This window comes from Giraffa tippelskirchi, chromosome 2, assembly GCF_054371585.1.
Source record: "Giraffa tippelskirchi isolate mGirTip1 chromosome 2, T2T-mGirTip1v1.2.pri, whole genome shotgun sequence".
Lineage (NCBI taxonomy): Eukaryota > Metazoa > Chordata > Mammalia > Artiodactyla > Giraffidae > Giraffa > Giraffa tippelskirchi.
In genome coordinates, this window is record NC_137276.1 from 34550611 (window position 1) to 34564610 (window position 14000).

A 14000-nucleotide genomic window follows, 5' to 3' on the forward strand; every position below is an offset into this window, starting at 1 on the left:
AGTTCTTGGCAGCCCCCGAGCAGTGGAAAGCTGCTCTGCGTGGTCCCTGTCTGGCTGGCAGCTTCCTGGCAGGGAAGGATGCCAAGTGGGTGGTGATAGCTGTGCAGTGCACAAATCTCCACTGGTGCACGGCCATTTCTGACCTGCCTGTCTGCACCTGTAGGAAGTAGCTGGGAAGTTCTGATGCAGAGACCCCATTCTTCTTTAGTTTTCATTTTTCAGCAGGATTTCTGACTATCTTGTTTTTTAAGATGGGAGTCGCTGGAAGATGGCCTTTAGCTTCTCCGGTCAACATGAACCTATTAATTCTCTGTAGGCAAGAGAACTCTATTCCACTCTATTTTGAGTGAAACAGTTGGTTTTCACTGTGACCACATGACTACACTTTTTTACGAGCTTTCTTATTTTTATTTTTTTATAGTAATTGACATCCATCATAGACTACCACTAGGAGAAATCATCTATGAGAATAACTTAAAAAAATTAAACACAACCTTTTAGTCATTTACTTCTTTTGAAAAAGAAATTTCAAAATCTTAATGTTCATTATTCAGAATGCTTACACCTTAAGGGATTTTGATAAAGGACTATCATTTTATATTCTTTTAAAGCAGCTACCTTTTCTGAAAGTTGTTGATAAGTAGACTCAATTTTCCATGAGGAGATGCATAAATGTTAACTCAGATTCTTTTCTGCATTCAATGATGAAGAGTTAAAAGTGAAATTTCAGACAGTACCTTTCAGCATCATTCGTCCCGTGGATCCTCCAAAAGAATTGAGGAGGCTGCTTCTTGCTCCTAAAGATGTGGTGGCTTCCAGGAGAGAGCCAGTGATGTACTGAGATATGGAAGTCCTTTGCAGGGTGGCACGATACTCACACACCGTGTCTCGGACACATTGTTTTAAGTACGGACCGACACTGATCCTTTCATGGGCTGTCTCGGAGGCTGAGAGCGTGGCGAAGAAATGGAGAAGAGATCTAATTGTCTCTTCGGTGGCTTCTCCCCTTCTCACTGCACTGTAGATCTGTGAATAGCACAAAGTACAGGAAGTATTAATCTAGTTTCTTAGAAAAGCAAATCAACTTGTTGACAAAATGCCAAAATGACTTATTAAGAAAGAAGTCTCAGTCGCTCTAAGCGCAAACACTAGTGAACACTAGGCTCATACATTAACCTGAACATTCTACAGACACCATTTATTTGGGAAAGCTATGTGCAGTTATGAAATAGGTTGTTCAAACAACCCTGCTATCAAACAGAGCACTTACAACTTGTACCAACCAAAAATATATTCAGCTCAAATTTCTCCTCCTTCTCTTCATCAGAGCAAAGCTCGTCTACAGCGGGACAAGGGCATAACTTTCCTATTTGTCGTTCTGGACTCTCTTGAGTGACTCCTCCAGATCTGTCTATCTCCAAGGAACCCTTCAGACTGACATTCATGAGGAATCCTCCTTCTATGCTCAGAATGAAATAAGGGTGAGTGGGTTAAGGGGCAGGAGAAGTTCTATATTCCCTTTTTGGTTATAAGCTTTCAACCCATCAGCTTGGATCAAAGTCTTTTGAATCCTTTTTCCCCCTTTTCCTCCCTCACCCCCACATCCAATGAGATGACAGATCCTGCCCACTTTTCCTTCCTTCCTTTCTTTCTTCTGCCTCTGCCACTATCCTGATTTCCTCTTTCCTTCATCACCTGAATTCACCAAGAATTATCTCAAAGAGATTGGGTTATTACAACATTTTCCCAGCCATAATTTCAATCCATTTCAGTGCAATTGTTCAACTTGCGTTTATGTAGATCTGCCCTGTGCAAGGCACTGCATTGAAAGATGTGAGGTGTTTACAAAAAGTAACAGATACCTCTTGTGCTGTAGGACTTCAATCTAATTTAGAAAATGAGACCTGAAAGTTATGAGGTTTGACATATCTGGGAGGTATGGGGTTTTGTCAAGGTCTCTGGGAAGCCAGAGCCTTCTTGGCAGTGTATAAATGCCAGAGAAGAAAGATAACACAGGGTGAGTTAATCTAGCTTTCTGATGGTGGAATAAATGTTTACTATATTGTGTTGTCTCCATCATGCTACCTTGAGCACCATGCCTTGGTTGACAATTGATGCATTAAATTAAAAAATTGTCCTTCTGTGTTTATATACCAGTTATGTGTTAGGCCTTGGTAAATACAACAGCTTCTCCCCTCCATGAGTTCACAGTCTAATAAGGAGGGTGAACAGATAAAAAGTTCAGGGTAGGGTGACAGTGGAGGTCACCCCCTCTGGTGACAGCGATGAGTGGTGAGGGAAGGGAAGAAGCTTCCATGCCCTTCAGACTCTGCATGTACCCTTGTGATGCTGCACACTCCAAACCTCACCTTGACTAGGACCCCGGGGTACTCAAAAAGACCCCTATTGAGCTAGTCTGTGACGACACCCTGACTAGATTTCTACTCTGCCTTCCTCTGCTTTCTGGTATATACTTTCCATTTGAAGACAGAGTGTGGAATCTTTAGCTTTAATTCTGTCATTAAATTTCTGGTGGCCACAGAGATGGTGTGCCGGGACAGAAGGAGCCCAGGCTTTGGGGTCAGGTTTGTGGGGTTGCACACCCAGCTCTGCCTTGACCAGTCAGAAAGGACACTAATGCCCATTCTTAGAGATGTTCTAGGATTCCCCCTGACCATACATACAAAGTGCTCAGTCTGGTGTCTAGAAACGGTGCCCATTAGCACTGAGCAAGAAGAGAATGGACCCTGCTCTAAACAATCATCAGGTGATTGTATAACAACAGAGCAGAGAGCACAGTCTATGAAATTCACTGTGATGGAGTTATACCCTTGTTCTTACGTGCTGGATAATGTCATCCTAACCTTATTTGGGTGTATTGTGAGGACAAACGGGGGTAGAGAGTTGCAGAGCTCAGGACATGCTTTTCTTCTGCCAGCTCCAAATCATACTGGCAATCTCCAACATACTAAGTCTCAAAAGAGTCCTTCAGAAGCAAACACTCTGGATGTTCAGAGAAGAGAACCCATTGTGAGATTTGATAGTTAAAGATAAAGAAAGAAGCATGGCTCTAACTGGGGCAGCTGAGGGAGGCAAGTCACATGGCAAGTAAGGGTGAAGAGGCTGGAAAACAGTGTGTCCTGGGGACAGTGAGTAGAGCAGGTATTAAGAGCAGAGTGTGTAGGGAAATCACTGGGGAATTGAAAAGGTCAGTTGGCCTGACAAAGGAGAGCCTTGAAAGTCAAGAAAAGAGGTTTAATCTATCAGAGATGGGTAGTCCTTCACTTTTTTTGGTCTATTTGTTTGTTTTCAGCAGAGGAATGCTGCTAAAAAGGCCCAGTGGCTCAGTGGTAAAGAATCTGCTTGCAGAGCAGATGCAGGTTCAGTCCCTGGGTTGAGAAGATCCCCTGGAGGAGAGCGTGGCAATCCAGTCTAGTGTTCTTGTCAGGGACATCCCATGGACAGAGGAGCCTGGCAGGCTACAGTCCATGGGGGGGGGGGGGCAAAGAGTCGGACATGACTGAGTATGCACGCACACACTTGGATATATTAAGTAATTATTCAGCCTTGCTACCAGCTGTTTCCAAGCCCTCCAACTTGTCTGAAGAAAGAAGAAATGAAGAGTTCTAAGAATACGTCCCTGAGCTGCTGTCACTACTGCTAACATCCCATCCACAAAGAATCAGAAAGATATCTACAAGTCCTACTATGATCTGGACTAACACATGTCATTCATACCAATACTTGATAAGCTGAATTCAAAGATATGGAAGTGCTTAGGGTACACGTTAAAATATAGGCAATAACCCCTTACTAGATCATCCATTTAAGAAAAAAAAGCAACTATTGAAAATTCTACCTATAATAGAATGGGAGAAGGAGGCAGCATAAAACAGTAATTATGAGTGTTGCTCTGAATTGTTATTTTGAGTCTGAGCTTCTCTGCTTCCCAGCTGTATGACTTTGTCTAAGCTGCTTTGCCATTCTGTGTCTCAGTCTCCTTTTCTCCAATATAGGGATATAATACATATTATCTGTCCTATAAAGTTGTAGTAAGAATTACAAGCTTTGGTAAACACAGTAATAGGACTGGAACAGCTGCTTAATAAACGTTCAACAAATATTGGTTTTTATGATGATGGTGACAAGGATGATTGCAAGAGACTACAAAAAAGACCATACATTATTCTTTCACAGATTCCAGGCCAGTCTTGTGATTTGCTTAACCAATGGGAATTCAGTAAATGTATTGCCAGTGAAGTCTTCAGTGTTGGAGCTTGCTCTCTCTTGCCACTTTTGGGAATTCTGAAACAACTACCAAGTGAAGGAGCCAGAACTAGCTTGCTAGAGGATGACAGACTATGGCTGAGTCACTCCTGTCACCTTTGCCAATAGCCTGCCAATAGGCATATTCCCTGGTGGCTTAGATGGTAAAGAGCCTGTCTGCAATGTGGGAGACCTGGGTTCGATCCCTGGGTTGGGAAGATCCTCTGGAGAAGGAAATGGCAACCCACTCCAGTATTTGTGCCTGGAAAATCCCATGGATGGAGGAGCCTGGCAGGCTACAGTCCATGGGGTCGCAAAGAGTTGGACACGACTGAGCAACTTCACTTTCTTTCACTTTGCCAACGGGCAGACACATAGTGAATCCCTCCTAGATCATCCAACAGCTAGTCCACCTGCCATCACAGACACATGAGAGAACCCAGCAAAGATCAGCTCATCCAGACCAGGAGAACCATCCAGACAATTCACAGGAACACGAGCTACATAAACGACTGCTGTATAATCATGAAGCATTGGGAATGCCTTGGCACATGGCAAAAGTCAACTTACACAATGATGATGTGGTAGGTACAATGATAAGTATTTCCTTGCATGATATCTGAATCCACACACTAGCCCTACGAGGTTGATTCATTTTGCAGATGGGGACAGTGAGCCTAGAGAGACAGAGTGAGACAGTCAACTTTATCCAGCTAGTAAGAGACTGAGCCAAGACTGAAATTTGGTTTGTCCAGCTCTGTGGTTCCGCTTTATCCATTGCACTAAACATGGTCACACCCAAAAGCCAAACAACGGGATTCAAGAAAATGTTGTTATTTGGCAAGAGTGTTAAGTGATGTTAACATTGCAGTTGTTATAGTTTTTATTCATGATAATTCCTTTCATGGTCACCCTAAAGTACTTTGGAAAACAGTCAAGTTATGACTAATGAATGAGCAAATATGTTTCCTTTTTATGGAGATTTGTAGTTTAAATTACAAGGTGAAAAAATATATAAACTTTATCTCACTCGATTAATGTGGTAATAGAAGGTGCTGAAAACTAGACTACTGCCCTATATGGGTCAATATCTTTTTTGATATAAAATCAGCACCTTTCAACAGGGCATCCAATCTTGGTAAAAAGATATGTGTCCATCCATTCATCCAACGATTGATTTTTATTTATTGAAAATATACATTGCGCCAAGCCCAGTGGCTTTGGGGATCCAGCAGAAAGCAAAAAGAACTTTATTTTACTGGAGGAAGGCAGACAATAAACAAGTAAATCAAATAAGTTAGCTAAAAATTGCAGGCTGTTATAAATAGTCAAGACACATTTCAGATATGGACTCTACAGGACTTGCTAAAGTCACTGGGAATGAAGGAAAGAAAGGAGTCAAGATTTTTATAGTTGGCCATTGTGGAGTTCTTAAAACTTTTAAGATCTATATATATTTTTTAGATTCCACATAGAAATGATAACATATTTGTCTTTGAGATAAATATAAAGCATTTGTCTTTATATGTACATTTGTATAACATAAACATAAATTAATATAAATATTGCAAATCAACTATACTTCAATAAAAAAGATTTATATAAAGAGCTATAGATCAATGTTGCCAAAAGCGCCCTTCATAGCACCTACGTTTACCCACCACTGAGAACTGTGAGTGGGTCCTCTCCATGGAATTACACTACTTCCACTATGGCAGGTGCTGCGTTTGAGAAGCATGAAAGCGAGCAGGCCTTAGACAATACTTAAGGAAACATTTAAAGTTTCTTGTGACTCAAGAAACTAACACTGGGACATAGAGTTCAGATCCAAACCCAAATAAAACAAACATCTAAGGCTGGGTAATTCAGACAGAGATGAAATCAAAGACTTGAGAACACTGAAAGGCATAAAGCAGCCAGGCACGTCGGGTCCACTCAGCCAGGAGGAAAGCGCCTTCTTGTGTACAGCCAGAAAGGGCTTTGTCTTATCTTGACTTCTACTGGGGTCAAAGAGAGTGCTTGACAAGGGGAGTCAATTTTGTACTTGCTCTGTTCCAAAAGCTTTCTTTCTAGGGTCAGAGCTATGGAAAATCACAATGTTCTAAGATCTGATAGCATATCTCCTGAAATCTTTCAACAAGAAGGAGGCTTGTTACTTAGGTGTCCATTGACCCTTAACAGTAACACTTGTGGGCTTCCCTGGTGGCTCAGACTGTAAAGAATCTGCCTGCCAATGCAGGAGACCTGGGTTCAGTACCCAGGTCAGGAAGATCCCCTGGAGAAGGGAATGATTACCCACTGCAATATTCTTACACTGGAAATCCCATGGACAGAGGAGCCTGGCACGCTACAGTCCATGGGATCTCAAAGAGTTGGACACGACTAAGTGATGAGCACACACACACACAATAATACTTGTAATCACCACAATACTTAATGAATGTTTAAAATGAAGTAGGCACTGGGCACTGAGACATGATTTCATCGAAACTCCAGAACAGCTCTAGAAAGAGGTCCTACTATTACCATTACATAAATATAAGGAACTAATGTGCATACACCTGACTCAGCATCAGGACTCTGCATCTCTAAGCCAGTACTGCTAACCATCAAATCAAACACTTAGAGAATCCTATACTGCAGTTGTCAAAGAAACCTCTTTTTAGAGAGGGGTAGATAGCTAGTGGGAAGCTCTTGTATGGCACAGGGACCTCAGCTCGGTGCTCTGTGATGACCTAGAAGGGTGGGATGGGGTGGGTGGGAGGGAGACTCAAGAGAGAGGGCATATATATATACATATAGCTAATTCATGTTGTTGTACAGCAGAAACCAACACAAATGGTAATCCAATACTTTGGCCACCTCATGCGAAGAGTTGACTCATTGGAAAAGACACCGATGCTGGGAAGGATTGGGGGCAGGAGGAGAAGGGGACAACAGAGGATGAGATGGCTGGATGGCATCACTGACTCGATGGACATGAGTTTGGCTAGACTCCAGGAGTTGGTAATGGACAGGGAGGCCTGGCCTGCTGCGATTCATGGGGTTGCAAAGAGTCGGACACGACTGAGCAACTGAACTGAACTGAATTATACTCCAATTAAAAGCTAGAAAGAAAGGTAGAGTAGATGCAAAGTAATGATAATTTTGCCAACAGCTGAATTCATAACAACAATGGTATTGACCATTAGACAGTGGAATCATACTTTCAAAATCTGAAAAGGGAACCTAGATTACTGGGGGTATTGCAGTATCGATCCTGCCACCTCTCTTTATGGTCTGTTTCCTCCCTCTAGAAGGCAACTTCAAGAGGATTTTATTTCCTTTTTCACTGCTCTATCGTCAGGGTCTGGAAGTTTTGGCATTACAGCTTCTCAATGAATAGTTCTTGATTGAATTAATGAAGGCCTTTTATATCTTCACTAAGAAATTGGCTAGAATCCTTTAGTTTTTTGGTCATGATAGTTTTTTGGTCATGACTTTTATTGGATTCATCTAAACCACAGGTGACACTGTATTGTCACCTGTATGTGCTGAACATCGGATACAGAAGTCACATGAAATAGCACCAAATCTTTACCAAGCATTCAGAAAAGCTGCAACCAGATGAGGCTCTAATTGCTACTAACCAAATGTGATCTGAGGGGCTCTCCAGGTGGCTCAGTGGTAAAGAATCTGCCTGCCAATGAAGGAGACACAGAAGACATGGGTTCAGTCCCTGGGTTGGGAAGATCCTTTGGAGGAGGAAATGGCAACTCACTCCAGTTTATTGCCTGGAAAATTCCATGGATTAGATGGAATTCCGTGGGTTAAATTTCATAGTGGAATTTAATTCCGTTAAATTCCATTACATGGATTAAATTCCCGGTGGGCTACAGTCCATGGGTCACAAAGAGTCGGACACAACTGTGCAACTGAGCACACACAAGCACACACACAAATGTGATCTGTTCTGAGAAATTTACCGATAGTTTTACATTATCCCATTATCATTTGCCGATTTTCCTAAGAGTTGAGAATGCTTAATCAGATCTAGTCTCCATCCTGAGTTTTCATGAAAATGATGATTTAAAAGAATCATGGAGCTTAAAGAAAACAGATATGGATTCAATACGGACTTTCCGGATTCAGCAAATGTTGAGTTGCAGTTACAGAGATTATGGTAGATGCATGAAGACAATGATTAAAAAAAAAAAAAGACAAACTCTGTCATGTGATCAAAACCCACCCCCTACCACAGTTTTCTATATTTAACATGAAGGGGTCAACTAATATTATCCTTACATCCCTCTTAGTGTTCTTGTTTGATGACCAATACGTCTCAGCTTTCTTAAATGGAGGACAGAGGACATTAATTAACCTTAATTTTAATGATAATTTTGATCATTATACTTTTTAATTTTTTTGAGTATAACTGATTTACAATGTTACGTTAGTTTCTGCTGTACAGCAAAGTGAATCATATATACATATACACACATACACTTTTTGTAGATTCTAGTCCCATATAGGTCATTACAAAGTATTGAGTCGAGTTCCCTGTGCTATACAGTAGGTTCTTATTATTATCTATTTTATATATAGTAGTATGTATATGTCAATCCCAATCTCCCAATTTATCTCTCCCCATCTTCCCCCTTGGTAACCATGTTTGTTTTCTACATCTGTGACTCTGTTTTAGAAATAGGTTCACTTGCACCATTTTTCCTAGATTCCACATACAAGTGATATCATATGATATTTGTCTTTCTCTGACTTACTTCACTCAGTATGACAATCTCTAGGTCCATCCATGTCACTGCAGATGGCGTCATTTCATTCTGTTTTATATCATCATCATTCTTGAATACAGTGTACAGTCAGTATCTCACTTACCAGTGTTCTCCTTCAGTATTATCTGTCATTTCTCACTAGTGACTATATATCCACTTCTAAGAGCACCCTTAAACTCCCCATAATGTGATTCTTAAAGTAGCCTGAGCTGGAAAAACAAATAACCATGGTTATCTGAACTGTGTCAACTGAGCGTTAATAGGCTGGGGAACAATGCAGGAGCCTTCCTCAAGGAATCAAGTGTGAGAGTTGTGGTTTGGAAAGCCCTTTTACTAGTCTCATGGGCCCCTTTCCTAAATTCTGGAATCCAGAAGCAGTGTTCTAGAAGGCTGAGATGCTGGAAGCTTGATTTCTGATGGATGTGTGTGTCTACACAAAATGCAATGACATAAAAACTGCCAAGTTTCCTGAAGAGTCAACAAAAACAGTGAGGCTGTTATGGGCTGGAGGGTGGTAGCTGAGGCAGCCTGGAGACCGGAGTGGTAGGGATGGGGAGAAGGAATTTGGTAGCAAGCCCGTTGCTTCCTTTGCTCTTCATTCTACATTCCATTCAAGTGCCTGTGCAGAGAATTCCATTCTACTGAGAATATTCAGACCATGCACGAGACACTGACCAAACAGAGCTCCACAGAGCCAAAAATAAAGACTTCGCTAAGGCCAGGCCAATTAACCAGAGCTATGCCACCAGCTTCTGTAGGAAGTCAAAACTTTATGACTGCAGGAAATATCTAAGAAGGAGTGTGAGGGGATGTCCCAGGACACTTGACAATCTGGGAAGGTAAAGGCTGGGAACGAATGCCCTTCCACATATCTTCTTCCAATCCACATTTTACACTTGCGTTCAGATTTTGCCTCCTCCATGTGGCCTTCCCCCAGCTTCAGCAAGAACCAAGCATCATTTTTTTGAGTTCCAGCTGCCCCATACAAAACTCTATAGTGGCACTTTCTGTAGACTGGGGAAGTCACTGTTTACTCCCCTTCCAGGCTCTGAGTTCCCCAGATGGGGACGGCAGTCATGTTTTGTTCCACATTTTGTCCCCAGCAGGAAGCACACTGCCTAGCACCTTGCAGGCAGTGAAGAGAGGGGATGGGGTGAAAGCCCTGAAGCCTTTAGAGCAGGTGCTCAAAGTGTGGTGCCCAGAACAACAGCAGCATCGCCTGGGAACTTGTTAGAAATACATATTCTTGGGCCCCACCTTAGACCTACTAAACCCAAAACTCTGGGGTTGGGGCCCTGCAATCTGCATTGTAACAAGCTCTCTGGGTAATCTTGATTCCTGCTAGTTTGAGAACCTGATATTTTATGAGACCACATTACCTTTCATTTCTGACTACACTTCTCATGTTATCCATCCCATAAACATGCACATCCATGCCATCTGCCTTCTAGAATGGGAGCTCCTGAGGGCCGAGGTGAGGTGCTCATGTCTCTCTATTTCCCTAAAGCCCCTGCCTCAGAGTCCAGCACAGGGCCAATTTGACAAATACTATTTTCATGAAGAAGCATCTCTTGCAGAAATTCCCTGCAGCCTATGCATGTACCAGGCCTTTCTGAAATGATGCTTCTGGCTTAATATTTCCCAAGATGAATCATGTCTGAGATACTAATTCTACTGGGAATTACCATACAGATGAATCATATTCGTAATGAGAAAACCTGGCTGCCAAGGAAGCCTCTTGAAAAAAAAAATCGAATCAGTACAAATGGATTATGTTGGGAGGCTTGTGATGTCAGGCTGTGAATTAGGTCGACAGAAGGGATATAAAGGCCTGAACTACCAGGCTCCCTGCAGCTCTAAGGAGCAGCGGGTCAGTTAATGAATCACATGGGGACAAAGCCCCTGCAAGACAAAAACAAACTTTCACAAATCCTCTAGATTGTGTTGCCCTGGCTCAGAGGCTTGGGGCAGCATTCTTGCTCAGCTATGCACATGGGAAGCTATTGAGGGAAAGAAAGTTCCTAAAGTCCTGTGGCTCTAGGCTGCTGTGTCCACAACAGGTGGATGAGACCAAGATCAATCTGTAGGGCTAGGTTTGCTTCCTGAGCCTCAACTGGATGTCTACTCACCAAGCTTCTAACTTCCCTTCTTCTGCCCAACTCAAAAGGATCAGTTCAGTTCAGTTCAGTTCAGTCACTCAGTCATGTCTGACTCTTTATGACCCCATGGACTGCAGCACGCCAGGCCTCCTTGTCCATCACCAACTCCCGGAGTTTACTAAAACTCATGTCCATTGAGTCGGTGATGCCATCCAACCATCTCATCCTCTGTCATCCCCTTCTCCTCCTGCCCTCAATCTTTCCCAGCATCAGGGTCTTTTCCAATGAGTTGGTACTTCGCATCAGGTGACCAAAGTATTGGAGTTTCAGCATCAGTCCTTCCAATGAATATTCAGGACTGATTTCCTTTAGGATGGACTGGTTGGATCTCCTTGCAGTCCAAGGGAGTCTCAAGAGTCTTCTCCAACACCACAGTTCAAAAGCGTCAATTCTTCAGCGCTCAGCTTTCTTTATAGTCCAACTCTCACATCCATACATGACTACTGAAAAAACCATAGCTTTGACTAGACAGACCTTTGTGGGCAAACTAATGTCTCTGCTTTTTAATATGCTGTCTAGGTTGGTCATAACTTTTCTTCTAACAGCAAGTGTCTTTTAATTTCATGGCTGCAGTCACCATCTGCAGTGATTTTGGAACCTCCAGAAATAAAGTCTGTCACTGTTTCCACTGTTTCCCCATCTATCTGCCATGAAGTGATGGGACCAGATGCCATGATCTTAGTTTTCTGAATGTTGAGTTTTAAGCCAACTTTTTCACTCTCCTCTTTCACTTTCATCAAGAAGCTCTTTAGTTCTCACTTTTTGCCATAAGGGTGGTGTCGTCTGCATATCTGAGGTTATTGATATTTCTCCCGGCAATCTTGATTCCAGTGTGTGCTTCATCTAGCACATCATTTCTCATGATGTACTCTGCATATAAGTTAAATAAGTAGGGTGACAATATACAGCCTTGACGTACTCCTTTCCCAATTTGGAACCAGTCTGTTGTTCCATGTCCAGTTCTAACTGTTGCTTCTTGACCTGCATACAGATTTCTCAGGAGGCAGGTCAGATGGTCTGATATTCCCATCTCTTTAAGAATTTTCTACAGTTTGTTGTGATCAAAAGGATCAGTAGCACCATCTATCTTGATGGCTCCAAGAGGCCCCTTTCTGCCTGGGTCATTGCTTCTGGACCAACCAACACTACCTTTCCTCCTTCTACTCTTTGCCTGAAGACTGCCCGAGGCTGGCCTCCTGGAACACACTGCTCTGACCACCAAGGGTGGGACGGAGAGCAGATGCCTGAGGGTGGAGAGAGAGCCTGGTCTTTGCATCCTGTGATCCTGTTGGACTTCTAGTGCCACCACCTCGTAGCAGTGGGAAAGTAACGTGTTTCTTTAATGGAGGTTATCACAGGGTTGTTATAAACCAGGATTAAATGAGATACGATAGCTATGGGTTCTCCAACTACATAGCCCTGGAGGATCCAAGTGCTCACTATAGCATCCATGCCTGAATCTCTAGAGCTCTAAGGCCATGCCTGCTTGCCTGCAAGACCAGAAACAACTTCCCACCCTGAATACCTATCACCCCTCCCCCTCCCCCTCCTAGTTATTCACTGGTGCTCCCAAGGCAGTGGAGCCTCTTTTATGCTCAGGAGTAAGTTTGCCCAGCCTCCTCAATGTGAACTCATGTGGAGAAGTCTGAGCATTTTCTGGTCCACAGCTCCGTGAACAATCAGACTCTGAGCTCAGTTATGAGCACGTGCACCTGCAACGCTGTAAATGCAAAGTCTTATCACAGAGCCTGGTTACATAGGTGGTGTTCAGTAAGTGGGAACTTCTTAATAATCCTCTTGGTTAACATGGGAGTTTCAGCATGAGTCCTCTCTCCCCTCAGGTTCCTTCCTTCCTCTCACTTCTCTGCTCTCTTCTTTCTCTCCAGGTTTTTCCTGGAGGTGTCTTCTCCAGCTTCCTCTGGGTGCCCACAGTTTCTTCACTCCACAATTTTTTATTCCTCCCCAAGTTCATGTCCCCTGTTTTGCTTTTTTATGCTTCATTTCTTATTGCTATTCCTATTAACTCGTATCCTATTCTTCCTTGCTCTGTCTTCCCATTCTCCTCACTTGCTCTCCTTTTCTCATCTCTCTCCTCCACTCTCATTTCTTTTCACCCCCTTTTGATCTGGATCCTTTGAGCTTCAATTCCATGGGCAGAGGAAGAAGGTAAGAATAAGGGAGCAGTACTGACTAGTATGATCTGCAAACTGAGACCCTCCTCTAGTTGTGAGCAGCTAATTGTTTGTCATTATTGAAAGCATGTGTTTCTTCTACCAGAAAACTGCAGTGCTTTAATTCCTGAAAGTCTCTCCTGTGATGGGAGCCAAGTGAACGGTCAGTGGAGAGAAGCTAGGGACATTCCTGCCCCACATTGCCAAGGAATAGGAACTCAGTGGTTGAGCCAACACTGGGCCCACCCTCAGCAACAGGACCCAATGTAAGCTGTCCTTGACTAGCTGAGCTGGTTGCAGGTACAATGACACTGACTTCAGAGCCTCATGCTACCAAGTAGACTTGAGAGCTGTTTATAACAAGCTGTATAGACTCTCAGGTTTCATCTGAGGGTAGAATCAGGCTTAACAGCCAGTTAGGGAGCATCCTTCAGGTAGAGCAAGTGGCCTAGGTAGCAGTGGGTGGATAGAGACCACCGAGTCCCTAGGAGCTGGAGCCACCAAGAGCCCAGTCAGGTCAGAAGGCAGCCTGGGGAGGGTCTCTGCAACAATCAGGCCTCAGGCAGGGGGTGCTCACCCAGGGGAATCCTCTGAGAAGCTTAGACTGGCAGCCAGGGCAGACACAAAGTCTC

At 43.2% G+C, this 14000-nt stretch overlaps 1 protein-coding gene across 4 annotated transcripts in view; it reads right to left on the reverse strand.

Annotated features, from left to right (window-relative positions):
• PLCE1 (phospholipase C epsilon 1) overlaps positions 1 to 14000 on the reverse strand; it is a 359604-nt gene that overhangs the window by 186908 nt on the left and 158696 nt on the right. For all 4 annotated transcript variants that reach the window (XM_081553509.1, XM_081553501.1, XM_081553520.1 and 1 more), the window contains one exon: positions 738 to 1026. In XM_081553509.1, the coding sequence (XP_081409635.1) occupies positions 738 to 1026 (289 nt within the window). The remainder of the gene's footprint in view (positions 1 to 737; positions 1027 to 14000) is intronic.